Source organism: Lampetra planeri, chromosome 28 (assembly GCF_965212315.1).
Source record: "Lampetra planeri chromosome 28, kcLamPlan1.2.h2, whole genome shotgun sequence".
Lineage (NCBI taxonomy): Eukaryota > Metazoa > Chordata > Hyperoartia > Petromyzontiformes > Petromyzontidae > Lampetra > Lampetra planeri.
Window position 1 is genome coordinate 9,565,141 of NC_136134.1, and position 21,575 is coordinate 9,586,715.

At 45.4% G+C, this 21,575-nt stretch overlaps 1 protein-coding gene across 1 annotated transcript; it reads left to right on the forward strand.

The window, feature by feature from the left end:
* Nucleotides 1-5,062: 5,062 nt before the first annotated feature.
* TPRG1L (tumor protein p63 regulated 1 like) lies at nt 5,063-21,346 on the forward strand. The gene is made up of 5 exons (XM_078607826.1): nt 5,063-5,780; nt 15,076-15,170; nt 16,457-16,633; nt 17,064-17,217; nt 18,297-21,346. Exons 1-5 carry the CDS (start codon nt 5,466-5,468, stop codon nt 18,489-18,491), a joined length of 936 nt encoding a protein of 311 aa, XP_078463952.1. The 5' UTR covers nt 5,063-5,465; the 3' UTR covers nt 18,492-21,346.
* Nucleotides 21,347-21,575: the final 229 nt, after the last annotated feature.

Below are 21,575 nucleotides of genomic sequence, written 5' to 3' on the forward strand. Positions count from 1 at the left end.
GGGTCCTGTGCGCGTGCGTATTAGGCGTGTGGGAGAGTCCATTCGCCAGCCTTGTGGGGGTGTTCCTAATAGAAAGTTTTATGTTTTTTTTATTAGCACGCGCCCATAATGTTCGCTAATTAAACAAAAACATCTAGAATATATTTATTCAACTAATATAAAATTACTACGGTTGGATAACTCTTATAATAGATTTGTTCATGTTTATCTTAATTGTCTTGCCTTCACCACCCCCCCCCCCCTCTTACTTACTTTTGGTCGATGCTAGCTCGTTGACGAAATGGCGAACGAATACGCGCATGCGCACTGAGCTCCCCCCGGCACCCATTGTGCTGAGAATTGTAGGCTTCACTTTGAACATACATTTGTGTAGGCCAAACCTCTAAAAAAAATCTTTTTGACTTAAAACTAAACAAACTAAATATTATAAATACAGGAGAGTTTTTTTGTTATACATTACAAATAATTCAGAGGCAGTACCGCCCCAGCACAGACGACAGTGCTGCCCCAGCGATAAAGCACAACAAAATCAGCAAACTCATCATCAGCAGCAATGGACAATCCAATGCTTGATGAATGTTTAGGCATGTAAATGCCACAATCCATGCGGTAACCGACACACATTAACTGATGGCATTGCTCCATCTCTGGCAGTGGATATAATCTCAGGCGTGTTCGCTTTTTTCCATTGCTAATTATAGTACTGAAGTATATAATTTTTCAGTTGCGAGAAACATCGCAAGGACGAGTCGCTTGCTACTGCACCAAAAAAATGTGTTGATATGTAAGATCACCCTTGAGACATCCCCCTGTACAGGACGCTGTGTCAAAAAGACATTAAAATATATAAGAACTATTTAAAGAAGGGAACAGCTCGGCAACCACCACCTCACTGCCATCTGCGAGTCTCAAAACAACCATTTACATTCCTGTCAACCCCTGTGCCTCACTTATTACAGACCAATTCAGACTTGATTGGTCTTATACATCTCAACATTCATCCTACAGAGCCCCATCACAAGGGAGAAACACAAACAAATAAGACTAAATATGAATTAGCCCGTGTTGAAAAGGCTGTACGCCGTATGGACCTGAAAACTCAATTTCCCTGGACAAGAATACGGGGTAAACCATATGGGTTTGACAGACATGCATTTAGCCAATACTAAAGATATCAAAAGTGCGTGTTGCGACAAGGTAAAGAGAAAGGGATCGTACGCAATTCATCATCCATTGTGGCAAATCGGTGACAACTGCAGACAAATATGGCTGTCGCCTGATGATGCCTGTTGTAATTACTGGCGAAACGTCGTACTGAGATGGTAAATGTTGTGGATTTGCTCTCCAACACACCGGTTAGTGCTGTACTAGTGACGCATTGGCACGTTCTGTTTACGTGACAAACCTTACTAATTGGCTGTGTTGGGTGGTGGCGGGCTTAACGACACAGATCTAATCCCCCCCCCCCCCCCCCAAAAAAAACTATTATGGACTACAGACACAGCTGCGGCTGTTAGATGGCACCAAACACTGCCAGGTCAAGCAGCATTTCTCTGATATCAGCTTTGCCATGTCTACGATGCCAATTGGTCGTATTATATCTTGGCGTGTGGCGATTACATCGCGACCAAGGCTCTACAGTTTCACAACATTGTCAGCAAACTGAACAATTCAGATTTGTTCTAGATTAGAAGTTTTCGTGACTGCAAGGATCTTTGGTTTTTTCGGTAAGGTCACGTGGGTGAAAATAAAATAAAATTCAGATTTGCTTTCATCAATTCACAGGCAAGTAAGCTTGGATGCAAAGGAGGGCGACTTTCCATTCATTCGCTTCTTTACACTTTCTCAGCGATCTTTTTTTGAGATCACTACATAATTTGAAAGTCCAATACCTGAAAGCTTACGTTTGATAGGGCCATGCGGATAACCAGGGGGTTAATTTCCTCTCGTTACTCTTCTTATCAAAAAATCTCGCGGATAATAGGAGTTTACACGGACCCTACGACTGCCGTGGGTAATAGGGGCCTCGGATAATATATATGTATTTGTATGGGTAATCACTGGGACTTGATATTTTCTGTAGGCATGGGGTCGCAACATGACCAGGAGTTGGAAGAGTTGAGCTTTACTGGTAGGAACCTCCTGGTTAGACCAGCCCACAGGGGATTATTGTGTCCGCCAGTCGTGCAGGGAGGGGCTGGGTGGGGAGGTAGGGGCTGGGTGGGGAGGGGCTGGGTGGGGAGTGGAGGGTCGGGAAGGGCTGGGTGGGTGGGGAGGGTGGGGAGGGGCTGGGTGGGGAGGGTGGGGAGGGGCTGGGTGGGGAGGGGCTGGGTGGGGAGGGTAGGGCTGGATGGGGCTGGGAAGGGCTGGGTGGGGAGGGGCTGGGTGGGGGGTGGGAGGGGTTGGGCTGGGTGGGGGAGGGGCTGGTCACCCCGTGGTGCCCTTAGAAAACTCAACGTTTAACCTACTCACGCCGGCTTGTGCCGGCCCTCACTGTCGGGCATATTTGCGCAATACACCACGCCGCCGTTGACCCTGGCCATTGACCGAGCAACCCAACGTTCCTACCAGCTCCCCCCGCAGGAATGTGTTAGTTATGTATTTGTATGGGTAGTCACTGGGACTTGATATGTTCTGTAGGCATGGGGTCGCAACATGATCAGGAGTTGGAAGAGTTGAGTTTTACCCCTAATACCTAATATCGTTGAGTTTTTTTAACAGATTCTCAGGTTTCCTCCCACAAGTTAAACTCTGATTCTGCGTGGAGTCGACTAAAATCTCAATGCAGGTCCTTCCAGAAACTTCCATCCACTAGGTGGCCCACTTCTTGGTAAATGCCCTCCCCCATGCCATGCTGGGCCATGAGAATCATTTAAACAAAAATTTCCGGGTTTTTTTGACCCCAGTAAAATGTGCAACAGTCACCTTTAATTGCAGAAGAAAAAATCATAAAGACTGTGCAAGATTTGTGAATCAAAATGTACTTTAATTGGAACAATTTACAGCAACAAGGGGATACTATTGTTTTAACACCGTACTGTGCAGCGTTGTTAGGGATCATTACGTTGTAAACTGATACAGTCCATAAAATACATGTCCGTTCGTCTCTCCGTCCAGTATTACAATTACATTTCAATTCATTAAGCCTAGGGGCTTTACAAGCCAATATTATACAGCATCATGTTTAAGCAAGCAAATACTGTCACCGGTTTTGACCTTTTGCATTTGATCAGCATTTCAGGCCTGGAAGATATATTAAATTCCAACACTTGGTAACCGATGAGAAAAGTAAAAATAAAAATAAACGGGGTTTTTTTAATTTCCTTTGGGGAAAACAGCAGCAGAATCACGACAACCTACTCAGTAAGTTCAGTTCATTTATTAGGTATAAATCGGGTACAACCGCAACAAACAAAAACATGAAGATGAAACATCTTAAAGTGACTACGCACAACAGAAAAATCCAGGAAAAAACAGCAAAGTCTTCCAGAAGAAGCACATTATATCAATGCTGTGTGCAAAAATCCCAGTGAGTCAAAGAAAAAATCCCAGTGAGTCAAACAATAACAATTCTGTGTTTAGGATAACTGTATTAGTCTTTAAACAACGTAAAGATAATCAATTTAACTTAATAGTTTACTACGATTTGACCTCTGGAAGAGGCACTGGGTCACTGGTTGTAATTCGTGTTGAACAAGCTTTTAAGTTTCGTCTGTGACTTGGCTTCAAACCGACACAGTACTTTTTAATATGAAATAGAGCTCTCAAAAAGTACATTTACTCTGGTAATGAGAAGTTTAAATCGTTAACCGCAATGTTCCACAACGCATGAGCGAATTTGATTACTAGATTATATTTTAGTTGTCCAGGAAACCATATCGGAGATGGGAGTGCCCTTGCCAATGATTAATGACAATTAGGGAGAATGTAATTCAGTTCCACGTGTTGTTGGGAGCTGCTTGAGGAACTGAAGTAGCTCCCAGCACGTGGCACGAAACGTCGGACATAATGTCAAACAGCACTCGATACAACCCTTAAATACATAAAGCTACAAAACACAATATTACAGTATTGTACTATTTTATGGTAAGTGGAGTTGAGTGGTGGGACATAGATGGATGGGTGAGAAGGTGGCGTTTACAAACACGTTGTATATTTGGCCTGCACCCTCGATTTAAACACAAGGGGTGTTTACACATACACACGTTGTTGTTTGACACACACAAGTTACATACACACGCTTCAAACACATACACGCAGCACCCACAGGGGCTGTTCTTAAACAAATTCTTACTATCAGGCACACGAGGCTGAATTAACACTCTACACACACTTTCTGCACACACACACATGTTCTGTGCAGAGGCTACACACACACGTTGACAGACACACACTCATCACACACGTAATGTGCAGAAGCTACACACACACGTTGACAGACACACACCCATCACAAAACTGTGCAGAGGCTACACACACACGTTGCACAGACACACACCCATCACACACGTACTGTGCAGAGTCGACCTAGAGGAGGCACACCCAGGACCAATTCAGATAATATCATCACTGGTGTTGATTTGCGTGAGCGGGAATCGCGAACCCGGGTCTCTGCCACTACCGCTCCCCACACCCAATGCACACACCACGTACACTCACCACGTGTGCAGCACCCACACACATACACACAGCTACCCAACCACACAGCTACCCAACCACACAGCTACCCAACCACACAGCTACCCAACCACACAGCTACCCAACCACATAGCTACCCAACCACACACTCACCACGTACACTCACCACGTGTTCAGCACCCACACACATACACACAGCTACCCAACCACACAGCTACCCAACCACACAGCTACCCAACCACACACTCACCACGTACACTCACCACGTGTGCAGCACCCACACAAACCCACACAGCTACCCAACCACACACTCACCACGTACACTCACCACGTGTACAGAACCCACACACACATCCACACAGCGACCCAACCCGCGCAGGAAGCTGCACCCACACACGCACGCGCACGCACCGGGGGGCGTGCGCGTGGACGACGTGCGCGTGACACACAGCGCCGTGGGTCCGTCCACGTGCAACAGAACCCGGAACCTGCACGCGGTGACGTTGACATCACTCCCCCAACCCCACCACCAACAACAACACCACCACCACCAGCACCACCACCCCAGCTCGGCATTTCTCACTGCGCAGCTGTTCTCTCTTCGTCTGCATTGCAGCGTCGTAATAACCTCGCCCAGATCGCAAGCGAACTAACTCATAGCCAACAACCACTCCACCAACACGTCTCTCACTGCATGCCTAACTTAACACACAGCATAAACACAGCCATACGTAGTTACACAACACACCAGCGAGACGGTACATAGCACACACACACACATCAGCTCATAGAAGAAGCTAGACCACACACACCAGGGGCCATCGGTCATGATGGAACCCGCTGACATGAAGGCGGACGTCTTGGACGACGTGGCAAAGAGGCAAGCGGATGAGAAGAAGCAACAACAACAACAGCAGCAGCAGGAACACAATAAGAAGACGGAGAAGCATGAAGATGGGGAAGAGGTGGCACTCGATAGGGACGACACCCAAGCCGGGCAAGACGGCGGCGGCGGCTCTCGCCCGCCGGGCCCGGCGGTCGGGGTCACAGCGGCGGTGGGCGGTGGGGCCGACCCGGAGAATGCGGTGATCGATGAGAAGACCGTGCAGGACTACAGGCTTCGTAACTTCTTCGTCTTCAGGGTTGGTTGCCCTCTTGCAAGTTGCGTGTGTTCGATCGCAGTCGTTAATTGTGGTAATTGGTACTCTGTGAGTACGGTGGTCCACGCGTTTGCAGTGGTGCGCACGTGTCGTTAGCTAAAATCAACACATTTGTCAATAAAACTACCTTAAAAGGATATACTGTTATATGCCAGTTGTATACGTTCCCTTTTAAGGCTCTGTTATTGACGAATACGGTGAGGATTTTTTTGTATATTTCTATAAGGCGATCCATACTTAGACATCCAATTGGTTTCTCATGACACTCTACCGTCAACGTAAAGCAAATCTAAACTTTTATGTTGAACGAAGTGTTTCAGCATAGTTTTAACGCTTTGCAACACGCGGTGTTTTTGTTTAAACTCTATTAAGTATTAGCGATTTTTAACGGTTGCGTCCGCGATAGGCGTACAGGAAGTAGTACGGTACCTAGGCCGCGATGAGACTACGATGCTCGGATAGCGGCCCTACCGGGCAGGGCGCGCCTCGGCCGGCAGGGCGGAGAGGGCCAACCACCTGTCCCTTTATTGCTTATTTGAGTCCATAAAAGTTGTAAGCAACACTTTTGATCAACTTCACCGTTTTTCTAATAGGATATTTGCCTAATAGCCACTCGACTTTATAGTGAAGTTTCTTCGTAATTAGATTATCTTTACGCGAGTTAAATTTACTGCTTTTCTAGTTAAATAATTTAAATGATTAAATACTAAAGTTCAACTGGTGGGTGCCCTTGTGCGGTTGTTGGGTGACATCGGTGGTGTGTTTGTATTAAATACCAACATTGTGGTGTTAAGTACAAAATACCAAATGTGTCATTAACACTACATTGTAACACAAGCTGCACTGTATACTGTGGAGCAAGCTGCTAACACCGCTCAGTCGTGTTGTAGATTGTGCCGTATAATGAAATAACCACAAATTAGGCAACGTAACAGGAACCATCTGACACATCTTCATAATTATTTTATTCTTTCGGTAAAGTCACGTAGGTGAAAAAATTTAAAATAAATAAAAGTAAATTGTGATTTAATTTACTTTTATTTATTTTTCATCTACGTGACTTTACCGAAAGAACCAAAGAGTATGGATCATTGCAGTCACGAAAACTTCAAATCTAGAATGACATCTTCCTAATGCTGTACTTTAAGACGAATTAGTCGTGTCATTTTGAAGGGAATTATATAAATGGTTCTGGACAGGGTGGCTTATTAATGGATTAAGTCACTCACGATAAATGGAATGCACCACTCCTACACCGTGGTTACTTTATGAACATTTCCATTTCTACTAATCCAAAAAAAGCAAGCAAAATATTTACATCTTAATTGCTGCAATACCCAAGCTATATGCCACTTGATCATGCTCGTGATTACCCACGCCTTAAAGTGTCGGACTTGTAACCCAAGTTGAACCTTCCACAACTCGACGTTTATTCACACATTGTTTGATGAATGTGTTCAGTTGTGTTGTTACTTATATAGACATAGCTATCGCTATGCTACCTCTCATCATACTTGTTACAATACAGTCGTATCTTTAACCCTGCCTCTAACCATGGCAACACCTCAGCTCTACCCATAACGTGTAACTTTAGCTTCATGTACATCTCACCCTTGCCACATCCTTAACGGATATTCGTAACTTTACCACTACTTCCGACATAATTATATCCAAAACGAGTTGGTTGAGTTTTTTTCGTTGTTCATTATTGTGCAACATTGCCAGCGCATTATGACTAAATAAATACGTTTTTTTAAGCAACGCGATCACTAACCCTACATATAGCCAAAGTTGTCCCTAATCCTACCTGCAAAGTTATTCTCCACCCTACCTCTAACCATAACTACTCCTAACCATACTAATAGCAAACAGCTTTTGCCAACTTTCACCAGAACTATCCCTCACCCTATCTTTAGTCATAGCTAGCTTCTCACCACAGGTAACATTAACCCTACCACGAACCATAGCTATTCCAAACCCTTATACTACCACTACCATTGACCAAACACAACCCCTAAATAAACCTTTGAATATAACCCTTACCGTTATCGGTTCATCATATGCTCAACCCCATCTCAAGCCCTCGGCTGTGTTTACATTAATCGCACAATAAAGGACAGAATTCGTTTTTCTCTCCCCTTTGTTCACTTTAAAAGTTTGTTTAGTCGCAACCGTGCTGGCGAGGTCGTTATTTAGGTGTGGCTTGTGTTTGGGAAGCCAACATTTAAAGTTCTGGCCCCCAATGTGTTTTTAGCAACCAAACCCACAGCCTCACAAGAGACTCGTTGCTTCATCGCGTCTGCCGCTGTGTATGTCGTGGCCATAACACCGTCATCGTAAGCGCCCATCCGTATAATGTGATGTGATCATACTTAATTACTTTCCTTGGTTTTCTGGACAAGCTGTAATCACAAGATTCATTTGCGTGAGTTTTGCCTGCTTTGACCCAAACGTTGTGCGCTTTCTTGCATGTGAAAGGAAACCATGGTTCCTGTAGAAACCCACAATGACATTCTACTACACTGGTAGTAGGATACCACTGCATAGGTCGTGGTCTTCTGGCTGTCCTCGTTACAAATGCCACGACAGTGCTTCATTGCCCCACGACCGACACCAGTGATGGATTATCTGAACCGGTCCTGTGCCTCCCCTAGGTCGACTCGGCCTCGAATGAGTACAAATGCGGTCGGGCGTGGTGTTGGCCACCCACCTCCTTGTGTGCCGTTCCGGCCTTCATCAGTGCTCGCTAATAGCACTTGCCCGAACAGTCTATTAAGGCTATACGGGGGATCTTTGTGTTGTTTTTTTGTATAACACATGCTCTAACACAATACGTTATCCACCAATCCCACTTCCAAGATGCTGAATTACAAATGTGCATCAACACCACCACCACACTCAAAACATGTCTCTTAATAATTTTCTTTTGTATGTTTTCTATCCACTTACCGATCTTATCTGCACTCTACAATGCACATTGTGCAATGCAGTGTGGATATAGTCCATGCTATTTACTCTCTTAATATCCTCTTATCTCTAATCATATTCCAGTACTACACTGACAAATCCATTCCATTTAGTTAACGAGCACTAGATGAGATGGCTTTATTTTTTCCCCTCCCAACTGCATGGTTGCATATACTGGGCTGCATTCATCCTGCCAATACTCCAATGTCGTTTTGCATGCCCAGTGTTAAATAGGTACAGCCAGCAGGTGAATGACAATGTCTGCCCTCCATAATACAGTTTTTTTGGGTTAAATATGATTGTAAGTAACAATATAATTGAAAATTTGGATTTGCTCTCCAACACATCGGTGTGCTGCACTAGTAACGAATTGGCATGTTCTGTTTACGGGACAAACCTTACTAGTTGGCTGTGTCGGGTCTTGGCGGGTTTAACGACATATTTACGGTGATTTAACCCAAAAAAAACTGTTATGGATGATACAGGTAGGAACAACAGGTTCCACACTCCCCACCAGGGATTATTTGTCTGTCTGTCATGCATATTTGTCTGTCGTGCACGAATGCGCTGTCCAACCAAGTTCCTACCTGCCCACTCTGAAGGAACGTGTTATTGGTCGCGAAAGCCTACGTGTTAAAATGTCTGCCTTGATCATGTCATATTTCAGAAGATAAGTAGGGTTAAGCCTGGTAAGTTATTGGATGTTGTTGTTGGGAGGGTTGGGTTGTGAGATGGCTGTATTGTGACTCCCCTCTTACACATGGTGTTTCTCCAGTGTCATTAATTGTATTGGTTAAACATTCCAATGCAAGGACCCCTCCTAAAAAAATCCAATGCAAGATTGAGTGTCAAAGATAGCCTTGAGACCAAGCAACCCTCTCATGGGTAAAGCAGTCGAGGGAGAAAACATCACCGGTGTAGGTCGTATGTTCGAAAACGACCCTGACGATGCCTGCATTATATTTGGGGTTTGAGTGTTCTCTCTCCCCATGGTGATTGCATTGACATAACATAGTTTTATTAACCAAAGTTGTTTATTTATTAAATTCTAGAACTCATAAATACGTATAATCTCTTTTGCAGATGAGACCTGGCACGTTTGCAAAAGTATGATGCTTCATGAGTTAGTCACGTGTGGTGGGATAAAAGTATGGATACTTCCACACCTTTCAAAACGTCAGGCCATCATGAAAGAGTGGAGGCCCGTCCCCCGCTGCGGGCGTGAGAAAGTCATTGCAGAGCTGCACGCTTGTCTTACCTTATGATGCCTCCCGATCTTGTGATATTGTTTTTGTGTTGCAACATTTGCAGCGCTTACATAAACTCAAACCTGTGGGGTCTGAACAACGATGTCGCAATTCGACGAGGTGGAGTATGCTGTGAACAGAAATCGGCAGGCAGGTGGTGGGTGACATCCCCCCCCCACAACGCCCACTTATCAGTCACGCAGTCCACAGGATCATTAAAATAATATATAGTGACAGCTTCCAGGGCTAGTTTGAATAGTGCCAGGGACACTCTTTAAATAGTCGTGGTTGATGTTAAACACGTGTGGTGTCACTTAAGCAAATTTAGCTGCCCACAAGTTTCACCTACTTTGATGAATAGCAAACATGATTTACAGTAAATTTAACAGTAAGCCTTCGTGACCAATATGATTTGCGATTGATTTTTATTTCCGGCCGCGTAATTTTACTGACCTGATCTGACACAAAACCAATAAAACATCAGGATTTACAGCACAACTATTCGAATCCCATGCTGGTATTGGGAGAACTGTGGTGTGGATCCTATTACCTATGTTCGTACGCACATTTCACTGCTCTTGCACGCGTGAAGAAGCATGGATGACCCCAAATGGGTCAAGGTGCAGCTTTGCTATTTCTTGCTCATTCCACTGATTGTGGAAGGGCCTCCAGTAGGTGTGACAATATCCCAGTGACACATCCGAATAAGGCAATAAATATGCAATGTTTCTGTTAGTCATGTCATAAGATAACCAAATGCCCATTCAGAACTCTTGCTAGAAAGTGCACCACTGTGTCAGAGAATGGCCACTGCTTCTGAAGCCGTTTCTCACTCGGCCTCATATTATTCACGACGTTCTCATTATTTCTATGCCCTGCAAGGAGCGTTGGCCACATGGCAAACACACCAAATTGTTTTAACTCTCAATTCTAGAATAAACACAATAAAGGAAAACAAATGTTTATTATGATGGTAATTTTTGTACATCAACTGGTTCTGCTTGAGAACCTAGTATAATACACGAGTTGTTGCCCAAATTTAATTAAAAGACTTCAGCAGTGCTGGATTATATCTCTGACATGGAATTAGCACCCGGAGCCACCGGGCCAATTGCTAAGCAAGGGATAATTTTTAATTCTCAACGCCAGAACAAGCCGAACAAATGCCAAATCTTATATTTCACATTCTTTCTGCAGGCGTTGGTGACCTGGCTGACATTACAACTTGTTACACCTGAAAACCTGAATTATATCACTGGGTTTAAACCCAGAACCTCGGCAGTGATCTTGGTGTTTTATCCTGGTATTGAATGGCTGCACCATTGACACATTCCTGCGGAGGGAGCTGGTAGGAACGTTGGGTTGCTCGGTCAATGGCCAGGGTCAACGGCGGTGTGGTGTATTCCGCGAATATGCCCGACTGTGAGGGCGGGCACAAGCCGGCGTGAGTAGGTTAAACGTTGAGTTTTATAAGGGCACCACGGGGTGACCAGCCCCTCCCCACCTAGCCCCACCCCTCCCACCCCCCACCCAGCCCCACCCCACCCTCCCCACCCAGCCCCTCCCCACCCTCCCCACCCAGCCCCTCCCTGCACGACGGACACAATAATCCCCTGTGGGCTGGTGTAACCAGGAGGTTCCTACCAGTATTATTATTAATCGCTGCACCATTATTAACTTGAAAGTCTGGGCTAGATTAATCGAGTGAAGTCTCTAACAATATCTGCCTTGCTGTAGTGGAGGCACAAGTTGTCGAATTAAGGATGGATTTCATAAACATTTGTTGTGTAGACAAAGCGCCCAGTCAGACAGTGAAGACACCCGACACTCCCAAGTGTGTGTCTAATGGGGGGCACTTGTAAGGGGGTGCTGTTCCGTGCACATCGCCCCACGCATGTCAACCGCCAAGGACAATGCCAAGAATCCAGCAGCGCTGCACTTTTCACAATTGGGTAATTGTTGCAAAAGTCAGCGATCGTTTTATTTAAGATACTGTAGCCTGCAGCATTGCGGCAACTGCAACCATCGATGCATTACCATTCGGCAAGCGGCCTATATTTGCCCGTAACATTGAAACGAATTATTTAGAAATGCTACGTTGGCACTGGTGCACGGTCCAATTAACAAACAACACTACCTTAAAAGGAAACATAAAAGATGACGTTTCTAGCAATGACCCTTCTTCATAGCACAAGTACATATACGTTTCCCTCGCGCACATTCCATGGCTGTGGCTCTCCGATGTGTTTTTTGGCTGTATCGCGCGTTGTTCAGCCTGTCCGACGATTTGTTCTATGCGCTGGGGGGAGCTTCTTCAGTCTTCACGTTTCACTCCGCGAAATGTCCGATTGGAGTTTCGGTACTCGGCACGTGGCGCGAAACGTCGGCCATCACGCCGAACAACACTCGGCACGACTCAAGAACACATTGCAGAGCTGTGCAACACAACCGTACAAAACTACGCAGTCGAGGCGCACTTGCTGCCCACGATTTTTCCACCCAGCCGGGCCGCTTTTCATCTAAATTCTTGAACGTGTTGATGAGTCTTAATTGAGGAGCTGTCGCATCAACAATAGTGCATGTAAATGGACCCCCCCATTAGTTGTCGTTTCATTTTAGATGGTTTGTGTCATACGATATTTTATTTCTGTTCCTCAAGATGTTGTGCATGGGAGGTTCGGTATAAATAATAAATTTGCGACTCTTCTTGTCCTGATATCGTTTACAATACAATTTGGATTTATTACGATTGAAATAAAAACTCTCTTTACAATGGCAAATTCTCATCGAATCTTGGAAGCTAAGCAGGCTTGGGCCTAGTAAGCTTTTGGATGGGCGACCACCAGGGCTTGCCAGATGTTGTAGGCTTTGGCTGTGAGGTGTTCGCAGCAGTTGGCAGTGCTGAATGTCACCACTTCGTGTGTCTGGTCTTGAATCGTGAGGCTCGGTGAGGCTTTCCTGGATAAATAATTGATAGTGTTTAGGCCGCAGCATTGGTAGGAAATCAATAGCGGTCGTCAACAAGGCGCCGACATTACTCCAGGGTCGATTATAATATGAGGGAGTGGTTCTTGCCATAGGAACATGGAATTAACACCACTGGTTATGGACCACAAACCGACACAATGCATCACCTAATACAAATAGGAGCATGTAACAATTCATCCCCTGAGCAGTTTAATGATTGTCATGGTTCGCGGTCGTGGTTTGATTCAAGAAGCATAATTTTAATCTCGTTTGGAAATATATATTTTTCCATTTGTTCTGCCTCATTTGTCCAGCAGGCGCACATGCCAAGCTTACATATAGGCCCAATGTTAGTTCCACGTGCGCGATTCGATGAGTATTTTGTTTGCACAAAAACAATCTCATCTTAACCAATTAATTGTTTGCTCGCCGAATTTTTGGTGCATGTCGGGCACTTGTGTGTGACCTATGAGCACCGTGGAAACGTAATACACACGTGCCCCTCCTTGAGAATGTGTGCGGTGGTTGTGGTGACTCGGAGCGAGGACCACACTTTTAATCTGTAAATGCAGTGTAACCCGCCAGGGCAAACACGATTTGCATGTACTGTACTCCAAAAACGGGCAACGGCAATGCCACGCTCATGCTTGGGAAATTCGTGCGCTGGGAGGTGACGGTCTTGCACTGTGAATGTAAAGTTTGGTGTAGCAGTGGTGTGTGCAATACTTTTTGTTCCAATTCTAACACCTTCTGTAAAACAGTCACAAAACACTCTCTCGCACCTCAGATTAGCAAGGTTGGCCACGTACGGTGCGAAAGAAGCTCATAGGTACATGCATAAACCCCTCAGACATAACGGTGTGTGCAGGATGGTATCAAATTAAAATAATTACACACGGAAAAGCTCATTTAAAGACGACAAGAGGCGAGATTGTGACCATGGGATCGGTCTTCTCATTCATGTCTTGCATGTCACATCACCAAATAGCCGCTTGTTTACGTCAGGAGGGATTATTCACATCAAGCCCCTGAGGTACAATGCAGCAATAGGCAGTGATGGTTAAACTGTGGGGATGATTCATAACAAGGATGAAAACCGTAATACAGTCAACTCATTGTCCTGCGACTGTTCAAAATGAATTTGGCCATATTCTTGACTCGCTTTAGCTGGAAGGTCTAAAACAAGGCTGTGTGCATTATACACGCAGTATGGTGATGACACGTCGCGTGATAGTGCCACCTGACATGACGGGACGACCGATGCTATGATCTCAATCGAGCTTTAGGCTGTCCATAAATCACCGGTGTGCAATGCATGTATGTGGTTCTGTGTATTAGACGTCAGTTACTATCAATTGTTAAGTTATCACGATATGTTGACTTAATTGTGCGTGTGTAAGAATCAATGTTTACGATCTGTGTATTTTGTGCAATTGTGTGTAGTTGTATGTATGTTGGACTGTGCACTGTACGAAGCCAACCACGATTCGTAGGTGACCCCTGCAGCCACTAGTGGCCGCTACATTCACCACAGTGTTAAAATAATAAATTGTTGATTCGAATCGGGAGAGTTAATGGAATTACTAGGCAGGAGTGTTGGTTCTTCCCTATTGTATACATCTAGTATGTTATATATAATGCAACTTGATCTCTTTATAGCTTATATTTGTCTTCATTCGTGTACAGCACAGTGTTTCCATGACAGGTTTTTTGGGTTAGATCACGTAAATATTCATGTGTCGTTAAACCCGCCAACACCCGACACAACCAATTAGTAAGGTTTGTCAATTAAATAAAACATGCCAATCCGTTACTAGTTGTGGTGGAGAGCAAACTCACAACATTGATCATTTGAGTGACGTTTCACCGGTAATTACAACCAGCCTCATCAGGCGACAGCCAGATTTATTAATAAGCCTATGTGTTAATATTGGCCGTGAAAGCCTCCGTGTTAAATCACGGTGTTTGTAACGCAGCACGTTATATAACCATAATAACATGTACTCTGTCGTGAAGAATATTTTAAAAGTTTCGAATGTTGTAGATTAATATATTCACGAAACATACGTTTGGGTTGCTTTTTGTCTACTTCGCAGCCTGGAGCATTCGAGCAAGCAGTGAACGACATCAAAGTATCCGTCTTGCACACCGTGGACGACGGGGAGATACAAAGCGTCTGGCTCCTGGCAGAGTGAGCTCAACACCAGACTTCACTTTAGCTCCCCTCCTTTCTTTTCCACTGCACAACTGACCCATGCCAGTGCCGTACTAACGCCGGTCCCGGCGTGGATTCAGAGGTCCTCGGTTTTGTTTTTCCACTGCAGATGCCGAGCCGTACCTCTAATGTCACACACAATGTATGTGTGTATATTGAACTTCTTTAGCACCGTACGTAGCCAACCGCGCTAATCAGAGGTGCGTGGGAAGGGCAACAAACTAACACACAAAAAGCAGTTTTAAAGAAATTAGTTTTCAATCTAGATGACTTAAAAGTGCATATTTCCAGTGGCTTCCTAATATCGGAAAGAAGAGCGTTCCAGACGGCCTCAGAAGCACATTCAAAAACGCACAATGCGGTAACAGTATTTTTTCTATGGCTAACCAAAAGCCGCCGCTGTGAGGTTGACCGCAGTTTGCATGACAGTTTATATTCCTTGACGAGATCGTCAAGGTATTGTGGTTCAAAATGTGAGTGATGACAGCTTCACACGCTCAAATTTGCTCACGCACGCAACTTGACTAAAATTATTAATCCTATCCCTGGCTTAACTTGACCATGAACCAGATACAGATGTCTTGTGAGGCCAGAGTTTCCCTGGTTTGGATTTGGCTCGGCTCTCAGTACGGGTGGAAAACCAACAACCGTACGGTGGAAAGCCACCCGTACTGTGAGGGTCCCGATGCTGGTGAGGCTCTGATGTGTCGGTGGAAACGGAGTTTCTCTTCGTCCACACCACTGTCCACTTTGGGTTGGCGCAATGTACATTTTCACAGTACGATTCGTTATCAAGGTTCGCGATCGGACAATTATCATAATGTCAGTTTCCAATAACTTTGTACGTGCATTTTTATCGTATTGTACTGGTGCTTTGCTGCACCTCGGTGAATAAAGACTCACTTTGAAGTCCTTCAACTGCAAATTACTCAACATAGTCGATTAATCATTACCATTTCTATAATCAGTAATGCTTATAATGCATATTCTGTTACGAAAGAAACGTGGCGATAAAAAAAGTGATAATGGCTAAGCCCTCGGCAAATGCGATGTCACTTGCCATGGGCTAGCCCGCGATGACATCATGTATCACGCTTCAAGTGTGCACCTCCGCTCCCGACGACGTCATTGTGCGTGACGTCATTACTATCGCTCATTAATGACTTACGTGGACAAACTCATATCGCCGAGCATTTGCAGAACTCCAAAGCGTTCGCGGATTTTTCTTCCCTGTTTAAAATGTTTTTGTTCTGCACCTGCAGGGTGGACCACTGGAACAACGAGCGCGAGCGGATCGTGTGCCTGTCCGGGCGCTCTCTGCTCATCGTCAAGTACGACTTCGTGACGCTGCGCTGCGAGAGTGCACGGCGCGTGCCGCTCAACTTCATCGACACCATCTCGTTCGGAGAGTTCGCCTTCCCACCCAAGTCCCTGCTCAAGTAGGTGGCGCTCGCTCAACTCACTCGTTCACCCCAAAACTTAATCGCTCGCCCCAACACTCAGTCGCTCGCATTGAACACCAGACTGTTCGCTCGCTCACCCCAATGCTCGATCCCCCGCCCCAACGCTCAAGCGTTCACTCACTCGCTCTTTCCAACATTGGATGCAGCCACCTTCCAGCAATGAAGAAGACAGTTGAGCAATGCTTCCCATGAGCAGAACACCTGGCCACCTGGGCCTGTCCCATGGCCTCCTGCCAGCGCTTCCATGACACTTCACGTGTCCGGAGAATACTCCCTTACCATGACAAAAACAACGGCATGGTGACGTCACCGCCATTTAGTGGCGAATGGCAGTTGATGTGCGTGTATATGTGTTTATATATTTGCGTACATGTGTGCGTATGTGCTTTTACTCTCACGATTGTAGCCGAGAGGGCCACGGATTACGTGTGCACTGGGACAAGCTCCGCGAGCCGACTTTCCTGTCCCGCTGGAACCCGTGGTCAACGGAGCTGCCCTACACAACCTTCACGCACCACATCATGGCCCACGCCGATCCCAACATGGCTCCCGTCTGCCAGGTAATGTCCAGCTGATGACGGACTGCGGGTTGCGCATGGGATCCCGATGAAAGGCGTTCTGTCCAGAAAGCTTCGGGAACACTGACTAGACTGTAGACCGCACAGCAGTGAACCATCGTGACCAAATCAGAAATTTCAGCAGAGGCATGGAAGCCATCCGTCGCGCATCAACGTAAAGCAGTTTTGTAGCGAACTAATCTGTATACAGGAGAAGCTGGATGCGAGCACAACAGTTCTGATATTAGCAACTCGGCAACTCATCCGTATGTGACACAGGTGGGGTGAAAGGCACCTTCTGATGAAAGCGCACTTTGGATATGAGCACAGCTAGCCTTGCTCATATAGATAGGAGCACAGCCAGCCAGATGCTTGTATCCAATTTATACTGTGTACTCTTCATAGACACACGCAAGTTGAATATTAATTCTACAACTAGGGCTAGGACATTACAGTGTAATCATGTGTTATGTTTAATATACACCAGTACTGGATGTTTTTAAAGGCTGTCAAATATTAGCCAGCAGTTCAAACTGCACGGTTGAAATGTTTTGGCAGGGAATTCTTCTGACGATGTCATCGTCACAAAGCTAAACATGCAGAGTTTAAAAGTGGTGTTCGCTTGAATCGAAAATTACAAAGATTGCTTGGCTTAACACTAACATGATCAAAGGATTTTGCACTGGTATAATGTTTAAAATGCAGAGGGAACTGTGAAATAATCACTTACTGGCAGGCCCTCCACGTCTAGATGTCATTAATGCATTAGCTCTCCATGTCTGTCCTGTCCGTCCATATATATAACATGTAAATCAAAGTCTAGCCCAAAACTTGGTGACAGAAACCAGGAAAAAAAGGACAATTTACAAAATGCTTTTGCACTGACAACTCCCCGTTACTGGCTGTTGCTAATTAAATACTTCCGCCAACAAACGAATATTGGGGAAAGTATTCCATAAAATCCACACCTATGCAGAATTATTCTTCCTTGTTAATGCTGACCACAGCTGTGATCTTACACACTTGCATGTTTTTTGTTCCCTCTCTGCATCACACTCCCCACGTGGCACACGCGCGCTCAGCTGGAGAAATTCCGCGAGGCGCTGATCGAGGCTACCAAGCGAGCTCACACAGCCAACCCCATCCCAGGTCGTGCCAACGGTGTGCTCGTGCTAGAAAAGCCGGTGCTTATCGAGGCAGTTGTGGGCCTCATGTCGACCATCAACAACCAGAGCCGCCTCGGCTACTGCCTGGCGCGTGGCAGCGTGGGCTTTTAAGGCTGGCGGATTGGCTGGGATGCGGCCGCCCCTTCCGTGCTTGCTCCTGGATCTCCACCCGACCTGGTTTCCCAAGATTGTCCTCGTTGTACAAGGTGCCTGTCCTGGGGAAATCTGCACATCTTCCCAGGACGCAAACACCCCTTTTCCACTGGCACATCAGGGTCGTGTCATCGCCGCGTTGATGAGGCAGGCCATTGCGGCTCAGGAGGCTCCAGGTTGTTTTTCGCCTGCAGAAGCAGAGCTGTGTCCCTGACGTAACACACTGTGTGATGTTGTGCCACAGTCCTCGCAGTGTACCAATTAATGGCACACGCAATTAACACATCATTAGCCCAGTCCCTGGCTCTGCTTGGCCCCAAGCAAGATGCTGTTGTCTTGAGGCCAGTTTCAGCATTTGGTTCTAGGCTCAGCCTGGTAAATGGCCAATGGAAAACCACCCATACTGCAATGGCTTGGATGTGCCAGTGGAAATAGGGTATAAAAGGCTCAGTTGGTGAATTACATAACAATTCACCACTTGAGACAATGAATTTGTGTATTTTTCCCCTCTTCCGAGAGGTATTCTTCTTGCCATGTCCCTGATTTTTTGTACTTCATAGGTGGCAACCTTAGCACGTGTGCTCCCAGCCATTGCAACACACATGGGTGTCAATACACATTACTGGGTGGGTAGGTGGGTCACCACTCTACAGGTTAGCACCTTGCCAATAGTCTGAATGTTTACCATTTTATCATAACCTCCCTGTTGTGATGTCTAGATTTACTGACGTGACCTGAACTGCAAAATAACCTTTGGGAAAGGCAGTGCAAATCACTTGCAAATGTTGCATTGCAGAACTAATTTGTACAAGGTTTTACTCATACTCGACTACAGTTATATGAAGGCGAGGGGGGGTGGGCTTTGATTAAATCAATGGTGTAGCTATACTGGGGTCCTATGAGACAGGTCCCAGCCGATGAGGGGAAATTAGATGGGCACCCCACCACCCATTACATTCCTTTATGCAAGGTCCCTATGCCACCCACGGTACACCACCAGGTGGCTGAAGACATGGGTTTTAGAGATTGCCAAAGTGAAGCCATTGCATCTGGTGGTGGGTCAATCAGTGTATGGTACACTCTGGACTTGCCAATAACTGTTACCAGCAGTGTCAAGTTCGACCTCTGTGGAGGCAGCTGGTGAAGGATGCTCCTGGGCAGTTGGAGGCAGACGCCTTCCAGCAACAACGGAGGGCAGAGTGGTACTTACAAAATGAGCAGAGCAACTAAAAACAGTTAGCATAGTAGGGGGCACAGATGGTGCATTAGCCAGTCAACCCATTGGCACCTGGATTAAAGTGCATATAGCCTGGCACAAGCAGCGTGGTGACATCCCCCCCACTTGGTGGCAAATGACGGTTGTTGGTACTCTGGAACACTCGTATGCCCCATCTCACCAATGCAGGCCCTCACTGACCGAGGTCGATCTCACTTTACAACAAATTGCTGAAGCTTTGTATTATGAAGGTGTTGCATGTAAAAAAAAAATTGCTTTGTCTTGTGAAGTGGCCAATTCCATACCACGTGGCCTTAAATTCTCTTAGTGCTTTAGTGTTTTTTTTGCCAAATAAAGTTGGTCACAGGGCCTAGTGGGCTGGACAGGAAAAGCCTTTGAGATTGTGCCTTTTAGTTACCCACTTGACACTTCATCTTTCACCTATATTTCTCCACTTTTCATGCAAGGTAAAATCTACCTGCAATTTCACACTTGTACTTTTTGGGTTTGAAGACATTCTGAACAGATGGGCTGGTATTAAAAGCTTTGTTAGTCACAAATAATGAAAGGGTAATCATGTAAGTATTGTTAAGAGCTGTGGATGTTTTTAAATGCTGATTGTTTAATTTGTTTCCAAATCAAAGTAGTTAACTGTACTTGGTAGATGTTCCACAGCTTGTTATAGTTTCCTTAATTTCCCTGTAAATTTGGTGTATTTAAAAAAAATCGTGTTTGAGTTAGTCTTATTACAAATTTCCTACCTGCCACACACCCATATTGTATTTACCATCTTAAGCTTATGTAAAACAAGTGTATTACTTTAGCATAGGTTATGTTAAGATGTATCAATTTATCTTGAGATACACGCATCAGGCTGCAGGTGTGCAAACAAAATGGTTTCAGCAAGTGCATTGTGCTGTGAAGCTGGCATGGTGTGTTAGTCCACCGTTGCTGGGATTCTGGCACAGAAACCAGTCCTGGAGATCTCCAAAGAAACTTGACCAGCATCAAAGTATGCTTAAAAATAACCCTGTTCATCCAGTAAGTTTACAATGGGCAAGTATGTTGCATGGAGGTGGCACTATTGCATTGTAACCATTAAGTATCTAACAAGATCGCAATGGTTCTTGAAAGATCTAAACTATTAAATTTGTTAATGGGGCAGCTTGTTACCTAGCCACAAAAGGTGGCATTGCATTTCAAACTCTTACTGCTGCCACCAACTATTAAGTGGGTCCAAGACAGTGAGTGGTCTGAAAAGTAATATCCTTACATTACAATCAGTGGGTGGCAATTAGCCCCAGCTCACTTGGAAGGGATCAATTATTGATCCAATATCCACTTCCATGGGCCATCCTCCAAAAACAAAGGGTTGCACTGCTGTGAAAGTTCCAAATAGCTAGTTTCTTGACATACGATGTCAGGATAAGTTTGGGGGGGGGGGGTACCAAAAGAACCCTATCACTGCTGGATACTGCGGGTGTTATTCCAATGCCTACACTTGGTGTGTTGTGTGCACTATGGGGAGTGTTCTTTGCAGCCAAACATTGCACGAGTTGTACCTATTTTACAAACAATAAATTGAAATGTAATTGCATGGCTGTCTGTTCAACTGTATAAAGGCAAAAGGAAGCCATCACAGCACGACATGGAATGAAGCAGATCCAAGGGTGCAATATAAACCACTTAAGTGTCCAGCACGGACCTGCGTTTTCAGTTGGCTATTTGCAAAGCATCGCCAGAATAGGTATGCTTTGCTGGCCTTCAGACATGAATCTGGCTCGACAGCTAAGCAGTGTCAGTCTTAACATCTGTGTCCATTGCGT

Excerpts from the sequence above, each read along its gene's own strand:
- TPRG1L (XM_078607826.1), top strand. The coding sequence starts at position 5,466 with ATGATGGAACCCGCTGACATGAAGGCGGACGTCTTGGACGACGTGGCA. Across the intron at positions 5,781-15,075 it reads GTAACTTCTTCGTCTTCAGG|CCTGGAGCATTCGAGCAAGC; the intron begins GTTGGTTGCCCT and ends TCTACTTCGCAG. Across the intron at positions 16,634-17,063 it reads CCACCCAAGTCCCTGCTCAA|CCGAGAGGGCCACGGATTAC; the intron begins GTAGGTGGCGCT and ends TCACGATTGTAG.